The sequence below is a fragment of the Ctenocephalides felis genome, unplaced genomic scaffold (genome assembly GCF_003426905.1).
Source record: "Ctenocephalides felis isolate EL2017-DRISC unplaced genomic scaffold, ASM342690v1 CF-g0.4_SCAFFOLD_01492, whole genome shotgun sequence".
NCBI classification, from domain to species: Eukaryota; Metazoa; Arthropoda; class Insecta; order Siphonaptera; family Pulicidae; genus Ctenocephalides; species Ctenocephalides felis.
Window position 1 is genome coordinate 35,704,069 of NW_020537646.1, and position 13,078 is coordinate 35,717,146.

The window sequence follows — 13,078 nt, forward strand, 5'->3', positions numbered from 1 at the left end:
TAATTAATACATCAAAATTTGTAAACTTCAATACGCACATAAATTTATTTTGTTAAAATTTCACAAATGAAATAAAAGTATTTTAATATAAATAAAACGTACAAAATATTCCTAACATCCCTCTCGACATGGATTACTTACATGCAATAATGTATATGATAGAAAAATTATTTATTCGCAATAATAGCAACAAATTGGTATTTCTTTCATTCAAGTCCCCAGACAACACAAGACATCCTGGAAAACGTCCACAGGATATCCACGCGCGGACATTCATTGTCCCTGCGATAGCCTTACGGATATCCCGCTTATCCTGATCTTATCCGAAACATGTTAATATGTCGCACCTATGGGACGTTCTGTAGGATATCCCGCGCGGGATATTCCGGACATAAACCGGACATGAATAGGATATAATTATGGAATTGTTTTTTACTTTTTAGATGAAAAATAAATTTGGATTAAAAATAAAATAAAAGAACACAATTTCACAAAGTAAACTTTTATTACAAAATAACAAAATCCTGAGATAATTTTATAACAAAATTTAATATATACAACTTTAATTCAAAATAACTTATTTTACAATATTAAAAATATAATTAATTCGGCATTCAATCCTAGTTCATGGTTGATTTTCTCTCCTGAAATAGAAAACAAATGAATAAATGCATATATATGTATATATATATATATATATATATATATATATATATATGAGTAAGTTCTTTAAGAGCGATACATTAATCAAAATAGACAGAGATTTATAAAATAATCACTAATTCCAAATATATCGACACAATTTGATGTCATTACGAGTGAATATTAAACTTGGTTTTTTACATCTAAAAATGTGTACACAGCACAAATTTTGCACTAACATTGATACAACTAACCAGTCAATAATCATGATTTTTTTGTGAATAGGAAAAACATATAGTACACATCTCACAAAAATACCTTGTATAATATTTATTGGCACGTCGCAGCCAGCTTTTTGCAGCCTCTGAAACAGTAAACTATGTCTCATGCGGCAAATTTTTCAAAGCAATTCCTGGAATTAATTATATATTAGTTTAATTCATAATTTACAACACATCATAAGTATAAGATATATAAATTACCTGTGACGACATCGCAAGGCACTAGATCACAAAATTTATTTTTGCCCTTTCCTCGTCCCTAGCAAAATTCTTTGGCCAAACCATCATCAAAAATGGATTTTCATAGCTAGACTCTGATGGCTAAATACAGAATCTAAAGAGAAAGTTTGTTTAGTATATGATAAAGTTAACAAATAAAAATAAATCTATATAAACTTTTGATTACCAATTATGTTTTGATATCTTTGCTCAGAAATATAGCCTCCACAAGTTGAAGCTCCTCCAACAAACATAGTGGAGAGCATTTCTTCTTTGTTAATTCTCTTTCAAACACAGCATTTGATACAAAATTAGGCATGGTTGCTGGATAAGCTGGCAGGCATAGAAATGTCAGCATTAAATTAAAAATTCTATTTGTACTAGTAACATAGTATTTCAAATAACAGTATACAGAAAGCTTTAATTACCATCGTTTATATCTGCCCCCTTTTCAATATGTTGGCTGCAATATTTATAACACACGCGCACATATAATTATATAGAACACATAAAATTTCCACTATTATTACTCCATTTTTGAGTATTTTGATAAATAATATTAATTATTTATAACACACGCTCATATAATTATATAAAGCAAATAAAATTTTCACTATTATTACTCAATTACTCAAAGCGTCTGTTTGATGACGCTAACCCTAACCTTAAAGGGCGCAAAACCGACGCGACGAAAGAGAAAGGGACAAACATATACGTTTAGAGGTCTCAAGCCGTGCGCGTATGAGAGCGTATGAGTTCGTGAATAGTGCGTTATACCTGCTCGAGTCCTTTGGTTTTGAGACGTCCCGTTGCATATTCATAGGATATTCATAGGATATCGCGATATTAGGAGATTGTGAGGACAAGTGGGACATTCCCTGGCATGTCTTGTGCTGTCTGGGTCATGGCGCTGTTTTTTTTTAACTTTCCGTGGGGTAGTTATAGTAATGGGCCAAAAATCGAAAATGAAAATTTTTGCATTTCTCAACGTTTTGAAGGGTTCTGAACATTTTAGCATACCTCAGAAAAAATGAATGTGTGTGTATGTCCGTTTTTTTTTGTCCACATTTTCGGGCGCACGGATCAACCGATTTGAATGGTTTAAAAAACATTCGATCCCTATTGATAGGGAGATGTGCTGATTATGATGTAAATATTGAGAATAACAACTTATATTAAGTATTCTTAACATAAAAATTATTATACCAATATTTGTTTTCAGAAAAAATATTCAAACACTTATTTCCTTGTTACCTCTTTTGAAATATTTCTGATTTTGAATAGTTTTAAAAAAGTAAGAAAAATTGTACTAAATCTGAGCTATTCCACATAAACTTAAAATATTTATTTAATTTAACAATTTTAAAACACATTTGAAAATAAAGCTGTCACAACAGACATTTTTAACCTGAAAACAACCGTCGTCAATTTTGGCGTTTGACATTTCTAACCTCAAACAATTTAATTCAATTTTGACGTTTAAAGCAACAAATGTATGTATTAAAATTTGTTTTGGACTAAAATCAATATCACAATGTGTTGAAAATGTATATAACAAATATTTGTTTAGAATTATGCCCAACACTTTGCCTTAATATAAAAATAATTATTTTGTACTTACCTAAATCACAAAAAACACACTTTAACTTTAAATTAATGATTTAATTATTATTACAAGAAACTTGTTCAACCAAGTCTCAGATAACACAGACTGTTTATTTTAAAAATATTTACAACCGAAATTAAACATAGAACACAATAACAGAGCATAGAACACAATAACATTTATATAGACTGATAACATAGTTTTCAGTATAAACATACAGCAGTTAAGTTTAGTTTAGTCAGTTTAGTTTAGTTTTCTTTCTATTTCTATCATCTGGATTTATAAATTAATCTTATATATATGTACCTGCTGAGGTTATAGTGTCTTCCTTATGGCATTGCAAATGCTTTACATTTTATGCAGAATAATTTTTTTTCACTATCAAGATCACTTATGTAAATAATGCGATTATAATGAAATATGGGCTACCTACATACAATTATTAATTATTTTCTCTTCTGCCATCTATTATCCCCCTATTTAACCCTTTCATCACCAAGTCCCTAATAATACACATCATTCTTAACCAAGGTAAAAAGGCATTACCCGCATTCAATTTTATGAACTAACATTTTGAGTCCAAAAACAACTTAATTTTTACTTTCTCGGGTATAGCTCCCTGTCCTTGAAAGCCAATTGTGAAAACCAGATGAGACTCAAATGTTCCTTTCTTCTTTCAGCGACTACTATTTTTATTCTAAAAATAAAGAATATTATTTATCATGAAAGGAATGAAATTCTCTATCAGTCAAGAAAACAAACCAGTTTTTGAAAATTTATATTTCACATAATGAAAATGTCAGATTAAATAGTATACACAACTATGTAATATATTACATTTGTTAAATTGTAAATAAGATATGTTAAGCATACATTAAACAATAAAGATCAAAATGTTACAATGTTTACAACAGAACTCTATTTGCAATACTTTATTTACACGAAGCATTTCTTAAATTATATTTAATTTAAATATAACCTGTATAATTTAAGACTTTCTTTTAGTCTATAGTACATCAAACACTACATAATTTGAAAAAGTAAATATTTGATTTGGTTTTGACTAAACCTTTTAAAAATTAAAGTACTTAGTTTCTACGAGATATTTAAGATAAAAATATATTATATGCAGTTTTTCTTTCCTATAAAATAGACCATGTTGCAATTTATACATATTTTGTTTGCAGAAAAATTAAGAATACCTAAATATCTTTTGTCAGAAACTATAATTTATCAAATTTTAAAAATCCAATCCACCATCTTGCCAAGAGTCTAATTTAAACTCAAATTGATTTTGTTGAGGATTGACAGCAGGTGCAATTCGAGCATCCTCTTCCTCACTTCCAAAGTAGTGCTCAATAATGTCAAATGCTTTCTGATAGATTTCCATATTAGCATGAGATTGAAGAAATTCTATTTTGTCTAAACCTAAAAATAAAATTTCGTATCACAATTTGATATACATTGGCCAATACATCCAATTAAAACTAGTAATGAACTAGTTGTAAGTAGCATTTTGACTTCAGTCAAGTTGCAAAACTTTCTCAATGAGTGTAAATAATCAACATAAATTGAGATTTTTCACTTTTGAAATTGTCACAAAAAATTTTGAAAATTTGGCGCGGATCGTTATTCCAAACATTGCTAAATTTTTATAATTGAACCAATTGTACTATAATTCTACTATAGAATTATCAAAAAGAGTCTAATAAAAATCATTTCCGGCCAAATCTTTACCTTAAACTAATCCGCACAATTATCAAATTATAATTCTCAAACAGTTTTTGAATGAACTGATAATTCGGTACTTTTCTATTATAAAAGAGCTATTTGCCTCATTGTTGACCGCCAAATGACATTTTTTTAAACTTATTTTTGTTTGTTGAATTATTAAAATCGGACGCCGCGTTCTCCGAAAAACTGAGTTACCGTTTTTGGTACTTTTTGCACCGTATCTTCGGAACGGCTAGACCTGCCTTCGCCAAAAACTAATCAGCACGCCTCCTTATCAATACGAATCGAATGTTTTTTGAATTATTCAAATCGGTTGATCCGTGTTGCCGAAATCGTCGACGAAAATTTGTATCCGCACACACACAACACACACAGCTATATAGAAATTTTCATTTTCGATTACTATAACTTGCCCTACGGGAAGTTTATTATATCAAATGGCTTTTAAATATTTGTCTGTAATCCCACACAGCCCAGAGCGTCACCATTACTTGACGGACGTAATGCAAACGTGTACGGGTGAACAAGGATTACAAGCGACAGTATAACAAAGTTAATATTAAGAGCTAAAACTTTCAAAAAAAAATTTTTATCATTTTGGAAGCATTGGAGTCCCTGGGAGCAAAAAAATCTAAAATATCCATATTAAGGTCCACCCTAATATGTATTAGAGACGCTTCTTTGGCTCATATCTTAAAACTCTTGTGTGTCAGGTTGGGATATCACTATAGGTAATAAAGTTTGAATTACCATAGCATTCTTCTACAAAAACAGCATATGTATTGACACCATCCTGACTTCCTGCTCGTAAAATATTTTCCAAGCCATTCAGAGCAACTTGAACAATCTTGGGGTCCATAACTGTTAATAAATCACACATGGGTGGTATACAGTTTTGCTTCACAAGATAGTTGATTTGCTCATGTGTGCCACCACTTGTTGCATTTGTTATAGCCCATGCTGCTTCCTATGGTAAAATAGTTACTTTAGAACTTGAGGCAGACATTGAAAAAGAACCATAAATTGAATAGCTTACCTTTCTTGTTTTATATTCTGCTTTAACTAATATATCAATAAGTACAGGGAATATATTTGCATCTATAACAGCCTGAAAAATAATAAACATTGAAGGATTAACAAATTCTAATTTGATTAACTTAAATATTTATATTGTTGATTTTTAACTCTCACCTGTATTTGCTCTCGATTTCCAGCAGTTATATTAGAAATAGTCCAACAAGCTTCTTTCCTAATCGATTCTTTTTGAGAGCCAAGCAATCCAAGTAAGCAAGGTAAAGCTGAACAATTTAAAATAACTTGAGTTTGCAAATCATCTCCAGTTACTATATTTCCCACAGCCCTTAAAGCTGCTGATACCACATTGTGTTGTGAATGGCTGGAAAAAATTATATTTCATAAATTTCAAGCAACATATAAACAGCGAATAAGAAATTAAAGGTGAATTTATATTATATTCAATAAGTAATAAATGATACATACGTTAACAGCTCTACAAGCCTTCGGCATATTCCAGCGTCAATTACTGCTTGTATCTTGTCATTGGGTCCATCTGATAAGTAACTTATAGCCCAGCATGTATCGCTCAATACGTCAGCATCAGTGTGAAATAATAATCTAGATAATATTGGTAGTGCTGGAGAAATCTAGAAAATAAAAATTTAACAAAGAAGTTATTAAAATATTCCTTAATTAAACATTTTTTTTATATACCTTATTAAATTGTGGAGGAGGATTTTTACTTCTACAAAGATTTGACATTGCCCAAACTGCATTTCTCACCATTGAAAGTCGATTTGAGTTTGATAATAACCTATGATATACAATGTTGATATAAATAATATTTTTTTCTTGGCATTTTGCATGATTTATAATAAGTATGTAGTGAAATTTATAGTATATAATCAATAAGCAGAAACAAATTGCTAACAGTAAGAGTAATGTGATAATTTTATTTGCAACAAATAAATTTTGGATAATTTATAAATAACAAGAATGAAAAAAAAAACAGATGATATTGGGCATATAATTAATATTCTACATTGCTATTTTATTTCATTTCACTTGCTATTAAACCTTACCTAGGACTATATAACATTAAAAACTAACAAATACATAAGAATAAGATTTTAATTTATTTAAACTCACTGCAATAAAGGAACAAGAATACCAGAGTCCAGAACATGATCTCTACATTCAGGAGAATCACCAGCAATGTTTCCGAGAGCCCATATTGCCTGTTCTTGAACATCAGGATGATCACTACCTAATAAGGAAATGAAAACTGGCACTGCACCTGCATCAACTACCATTCGTGTTTGCTGGGATGTACCAGATGCAATATTGGTCAGCGCCCAAGCTGCCTCAAACTGAAAATTAAAAATCATAACATGTTTGTACAGGTCACGTTGACATAAAAAAGACACATCAATATAACACCTAATAAAGTGCTTCTACACCTAACACCATATCAAGTACTTCAATATTAAAAAACAAAATTTTGCAAGTAATAAAAATTAATAGAAATATTTATGAACACTTTACTAATTATCTATATAAATATATTTACAGAATTAATTTAATGTGAAGATAGTTTTAACAAACAAGCTGAAATACATGAAACAAAGTAGTCACAAACAAGTAATCAATTGCTTTTAAAATATGTGAACGAAAATGAATAACTTCATTCAAAATAAAAACTAACCTGAAGAGTTGGAGCAGGTGAAGTTCTCAGAAATTCTACAAACTTTGGTACAATTCCAGTGCGAATAACATCCTCAATTGGAGGATTTGGTTCTCTAGATAAAAGTTTCCTAAATTTATGTGTTGCTTGTAATTGTTCCTCTAAATTTCCATTATAAAGAGCTTGGACCATATCAGGCGTTATTCCTGAGCTTTCCATTATAGGTTCTATATCACATTCCTGGAAAGAGGTGTACATAAAAGACATATGATATGTTTGAATATGTACAATAATTTTATATCATATAGTTTGGTCTTTCTATGATTGTGCACATAACAATTAATGAATATTAAGCATGTTTAGGTAATGATACTAATGATTCCTTGAAATTTTGCTTTTTTTTAGAAAATATGGATGTTTTATGTTGTGCTTTCAAAGTGAACTTACAACATTTTTACACATTGCATGTAATATTCCTATTGCATATATGATGAAGGTTTATATTGTTTAAAGATATGTACCAGATTAGGCAAATCAGGGTCATCTTCCATTGAAGCAGCAACATTTCTTCTTTTGGATAACTGCTGTTCTCTCTTCAATTTTCTTATTTGAACGCCTTCTTCTTCCCGTCTCCTTCGTAGCTCTTGTGAGTCAACCCCCACAATCTTATATCGATGCTTGTGTGTATCCCCAGACATTTTCTGAATAAATAGAATGCTCTTCGTTGTAAATGATTAAATTAATTTCAGGTTAATATGGATGACACAAAAATAGCTTTTGTTTTAATTGATTACTCATATATTTAGTATGTGAAAGGCATATAAAATGTGAATTGTCATAGAGCCCATTCCGACATGCATTTTTGTAACGAAAATGATTCAACTAACGACGTTTCTAGAACTATATATATGTAAATATTAAAAATGCACGCATTCTTTTTTAAATCTAGACTCGTACACGTATAACGTTCTGCTGATATTTAAATTAATTTCAAACTGATGAATAATATTCACAGGAACTATGCAAAATGAAAAATAATCGATGTTTGACATTTCAACATATCATATACGGCGAACACATATCACAGCGTGTTATCAATACTTACAATAACTTGATTTCCACACTAATAATATCAACTTTCTGAAAATAAATTGTGAAACAGCATTTAATAAAATAATTTTCACAAAAATTAATAAAAAAAAACTTTCACGATCTTCTAAATATCCTTCCACTAAATATCCACAGAAATAAACGGCAAACACAATCCTTCTTCGAAAAATAAAATTGGCCACCTACAGCAATAAAATGTCATTAAATGAAATTGGTCAAGTTTGAATTTACTAATTCGATGCCTGAAAACGGTATATTTTGGTATACTAAGTTTCATTTATAGTTATGTATGTATGTAAAGAAAAGATATTTTGTTGAATAATTGAAAATTTTACAATTTTATGTACATGTATTATTTATGTAAAAATGTTATAATTTAAAAATGCCAGACAAATTCATTTCGTGTTATATGGGTGGCATGCATGGTCCACGTGAAGTACAATGTGCGTTACTACTTTGCACAATATTAAATGACAGCGTTATAATAAACTATTTTAGGGTTTTATTAAATACGAAACCCGCTTGTTTTGATGCCTATGTAGATTATTTAATTTTATTCATATATATATAAACTTTAGACCAATAAAAATAGTTGTAAATATGGAATGCCCGGACTACTTGGAATTTCAGGTTAGAATTGACAATATTCGTACTAAAAGGCTTTATTATATTAATTCTTTCTTTGCAGGATGTATTGAAGAAAATGAGAGAAGTTGACGATAAAATTATATATGCTTTAAATGTATCAATCCCAACAGAATCATTTAAACAAGAAATAGATGCTTCAAATACTTGTAGAGAATTGTATGAAGCATTGCAAAGTGGCAATAATAAACGAGAGACTGCAATAAAAAATTGTATTAAGGCATCTGCAGAAAGACTGAAAAATTTAAAAGAGCAACGTGACATAAATGAGGATGATTTTGGTATTTCAAAAAATTTAAAATCTGAGCAAAGAAAGGTAACTGGCTAGAATAACTATTTCTGTAATAGTCAAAATCACTAATAAGTATTAAATTGCAGCTCCGACTACTGCAATCAGAATTAAGTGTAGAAGAAGTTCTTCGACAAAGAACAACAAAGATTTTTAATGAAAGATGCAGACTATTCTTTAAACCGGAGGTTTCATCGTGAATTGTTGTAGTTTGTTATATGGCTTTGTGCAATTTTTGCTCCGATAAAACCCATCATACATATAAAATCAGTGTTAAGACAGAATGAAAATGTTGCATTTTAATATTGTAGTTTAGAATAGATTGTTAATAAACTTTATAACTTTTCATTGTTTATTTATTTTGATATCAATTAATTCCATCCCTTTGCCATTGTCTTTTTTGCCCACTTCTAGATTTTTATTCGATTCAGGTCTGCTTTCTGTTTGTGCACCATTATTACTGTTATAGAGTAGCATTAATGTTCCAATGGCCATAAAAGTGAACATAATATTTGCTCCTATAATTCGAACTTTTGAGCGATATTTATCAATCGTTTCTGCCCTGAAATAAAGCTCTGGTTAAACTCAGATTATCAAAAATAGTCAAATATTTGATTTTTCATTAAAAACTATTCAAAATTAACCCTTTGCAACTGAAATATAAACCCAAAGGGATAATGTCCCTTTACAAGAAGTAATTGGCTTATTGTACTATGAAGATATGTGTTCAAATAGAATTTAATATATTATTTCGTTTTATTTTTTATTCAAAACAATTTATAGTTGATGAACTCACATTAAAGATTCAGGAACCTCTCGAACATTATCAAACTGACCATATGCCACTAATATGTACTTCTCCATGAGTGAAGGTGATTTGTATATTATATCTGGTCTGTTTTCAACTACCCTAGTTTTACTCAAACGCTTTGCATTAAATCCATATTTATTTGTTGATAATTTCATACTCTAAATTATATAAAAACAATATTTGATATATGACTTGCAGAAAATATAGAGAACAGAAGATTTCTATGTTCCAAAATAAATCTCATCTCTCAGAGAATATAGATTTGAAAAATTGTTATAGATATAAAGATAGATTTAAAAATTAGAAATTTTGTTTATAACATAATTAAATTATATTAAGTTCATAGGTAACACATGTCACACTTACATTCCTTAGCCTCCTTATTATTGTTTTACAAGCCATAGGTAATTGTTTCATTGATCTCGGACTCATTTTTAAAAGTAAAATCAATATATAACTACTTACATTTATTTAGCATTTGTACAGAAAATTTAACATAATATAAAAACAAATGATATTCTGACATTTTGAATGTACATTAGCGATGCATTTGCATGTGTGTTGAATAAATCATTTCTATAATTTTCTATTCAATTGAATTAAAACATATTTCTGCATATTGGGCATGTGGATTTATTGCTAGTGTTAAACCATTTGTACTGAAAATACCAATAATATTATTAATCAATCTGATTTTAATATCACATCAATAATTAAATGATACTTACTAAACACTGTGAATGAAACTTTTTTCGACACGTTTTACAAGTAGATTTTGGGAGTTGATGTGTTGAGGCATGAACAACACTGTAACACACATAGCATTCTTCGACACCATCAAATCTTTTATCAAGATTGTTCTTCCATTGTGTTAAGCCATCCCAAATATTTCCATTCTATAATATAAAGTAGCAAGTGAATATTTCAAATAACACAGAGAAATGCAGACATTAAAGTAGGGCGAAAAAAAAGTTATCAAATTATTTTCTATTCATAAGTTATATTTATACTCTATTAATAAGACATGTGTAAATAAGTGAGATCACACTAGAATTGAAATTAATTGACATAAGCACACAATTTTACCAAAATGAATTATTATATATAGTCTATAACAAACATTTAGAAGAAACGTCAGTCATTTGCACAAACAGCAAAAGAATAGTAGTATAACATCAACAAGCTTCAGAAATGATCACAAAATGGTACTCAGGTGTTCATTTCCACCACCTATCAAAAAAGATTGAATATGACACCATCAGCATCTCTATTTAGCACAATAATAAAAGTAAATAATAACAATCAATAATACTAAAGGAATCGTTATCTTGTTTAGGACAAATTGAAAAAGCGGAGCATGCTTTCTTCAAATGAACACATTTTAGTGCGCAACATGATAATAGAGACGGCGCCGAATAGAGAAAATACACCAAATTCTCTAGTGGAAATGATGCTTATTAAGCACATTAGCAAGACGAGTCCTCATAGACTTGCGCCCCATGAAAAGGAGAGCAAATGACGCCAAGTCGAAGAAAGGATAAAGATGAATGAATGATAAATCAAGCAAAAAAAGAACTGAACTATTGGGGCGTATGGCATCTTGCCTTAAGGCAAATTGCAGGAACTTCCCTTACCGTAAATGAACATTCGAAGAATAAAAATAGTCAGTCAACAAAAATGTCTATGAATAAATATTATGAAAAAATTATAAAGAATTTTCACTATTTGTGAACATGTTAACGTGTCACGTTGACGGTGACACGCCAACCAGCTGAGCTATAACGACATGCTCACGCACAACACTATGAGCGGATGTCTAGGATCTAATCTTTTTGCCCTGTATCTTCAAAACGGCTGTACCTGCATTCGCCAAAAACTAATCAGCACCTCTCCTTATCACTACGAATCGAACGTTTTTTGAAATATTGAAATCGGCTGATCGGCGTTCCCGAAATTGTCGACGAAAATTTGTATCCGCACACAAACACACGAACACACATACACACACACACATCAATTCAGTTCAGAAAGCTTTAAAACGTAAAGATATATAGAAAAATTTATTTTCAATTTTTTTTGGATTACTTTAATTTACCCTACGGGAAGTTAACTAGAACCTCCCCGCAAAAAATAGTAGATAACGATAGCAATAGAAAAGCCGAGGTTTTAGCCTGATGCGTGAAGGCATATCATTCACTATATAAAAAAGTATTACAAAAGTCAAAAAAATGTTCATAATAAATGTCGCCGGACTTTATCCTATATAATACTCTTGTTAACTAGAGCGTCGTTCATTAAATATGCGATCCTTTTTCAACCGTATCATAGCATTATTTTACCCTATCCTAAAATAAAAAATATTTTACCTGATGTGTTAAAAACAGAGTTAGTTGTCTGATCCAAGTTCTCCATTGAGCTGTACCACAAATTTCTCTTCGACTCATAACTTTCACTGGTCCAAGTGGATAATTATAAGGTAACGATATTAAAATTTCCATGTTTACTTCATCCACAGTATATATAGCCAAAACTTCACAGGCAGCATTAACTTTCACCTAGCATTTATAATAAATTAATAATGAGATATAGAGTTTATATTTATATTTATAGCACTCATTTAAATTTTCATTTCATTAAACTTTATTCTTACCTGCATATGTTCATCCTTTGTCTGATGATTTTGAACTGCCTCTATTTCTTCTTTACAAATTAAATGTGAAACATACGTAGTTGTTATTTTATCAACGATGTTTGAAACTCTACTATCAGATGAGTTCCACCACTGTCGTGCCAAAGCTGGCAACAGGCGTAATGTATTGCAATAAATATAGCAGGCAAGATGTTCCAAAATTACTGGAGCACTATCTACATAATTAATATTAGTTACACTTTAATTGAATATTTTTAGTATTGTTAAAATATGCCAACAAATATATCACAAACTGATAATTATTTTTTTAGTATTAATTAATTACAGATATAAATATAATTGAGTTCTATAACAACAGACAAAAAAATATATGGATTAGAATACAATTCC

At 29.8% G+C, this 13,078-nt stretch overlaps 3 protein-coding genes and 1 long non-coding RNA gene across 5 annotated transcripts in view; 1 reads left to right on the forward strand and 3 right to left on the reverse strand.

Moving 5' to 3' along the window:
• Positions 1-596: 596 nt before the first annotated feature.
• LOC113371639 lies at positions 597-1,396 on the reverse strand. Its single transcript, XR_003366642.1, has 4 exons — positions 1,330-1,396; positions 1,125-1,257; positions 961-1,054; positions 597-644 (listed from the first exon to the last, which is right to left on the reverse strand). It is a non-coding gene; the product is annotated as an uncharacterized LOC113371639 (long non-coding RNA).
• Positions 1,397-3,861: 2,465 nt separating this feature from the next.
• Positions 3,862-8,456, reverse strand: LOC113369931 (importin subunit alpha-6). Of its 2 annotated transcripts, none has more exons than XM_026610557.1 (10): positions 8,289-8,456; positions 7,705-7,902; positions 7,205-7,423; positions 6,649-6,869; positions 6,214-6,313; positions 5,983-6,146; positions 5,674-5,878; positions 5,519-5,590; positions 5,233-5,449; positions 3,862-4,176 (listed from the first exon to the last, which is right to left on the reverse strand). In XM_026610557.1, exons 2-10 carry the CDS (start codon positions 7,879-7,881, stop codon positions 3,989-3,991), a joined length of 1,563 nt encoding a protein of 520 aa, XP_026466342.1. In that variant the 5' UTR covers positions 7,882-7,902; positions 8,289-8,456; the 3' UTR covers positions 3,862-3,988. The 2 variants fall into 2 exon arrangements, with proteins under 2 accessions (XP_026466342.1, XP_026466341.1); XM_026610556.1 differs by having other exon boundaries at positions 3,863-4,176; positions 7,705-7,884; positions 8,289-8,455.
• Positions 8,457-8,771: 315 nt separating this feature from the next.
• On the forward strand, positions 8,772-9,527 carry LOC113370589 (coiled-coil domain-containing protein 58). The gene is made up of 3 exons (XM_026611278.1): positions 8,772-8,923; positions 8,982-9,254; positions 9,317-9,527. The coding sequence occupies exons 1-3, from the start codon at positions 8,894-8,896 to the stop codon at positions 9,425-9,427; spliced, it is 414 nt and encodes a 137-aa protein (XP_026467063.1). The 5' UTR covers positions 8,772-8,893; the 3' UTR covers positions 9,428-9,527.
• Positions 9,528-10,582: 1,055 nt separating this feature from the next.
• LOC113371194 (E3 ubiquitin-protein ligase listerin) overlaps positions 10,583-13,078 on the reverse strand; it is a 12,220-nt gene continuing 9,724 nt past the window's right edge. The window contains exons 2-5 of the mRNA XM_026611837.1: positions 12,689-12,926; positions 12,405-12,593; positions 10,767-10,934; positions 10,583-10,697 (exon numbers count right to left, since the gene is read on the reverse strand). Of these exons, the coding sequence (XP_026467622.1) occupies positions 10,638-10,697; positions 10,767-10,934; positions 12,405-12,593; positions 12,689-12,926 (655 nt within the window). The 3' untranslated portion in view covers positions 10,583-10,637. The remainder of the gene's footprint in view (positions 10,698-10,766; positions 10,935-12,404; positions 12,594-12,688; positions 12,927-13,078) is intronic.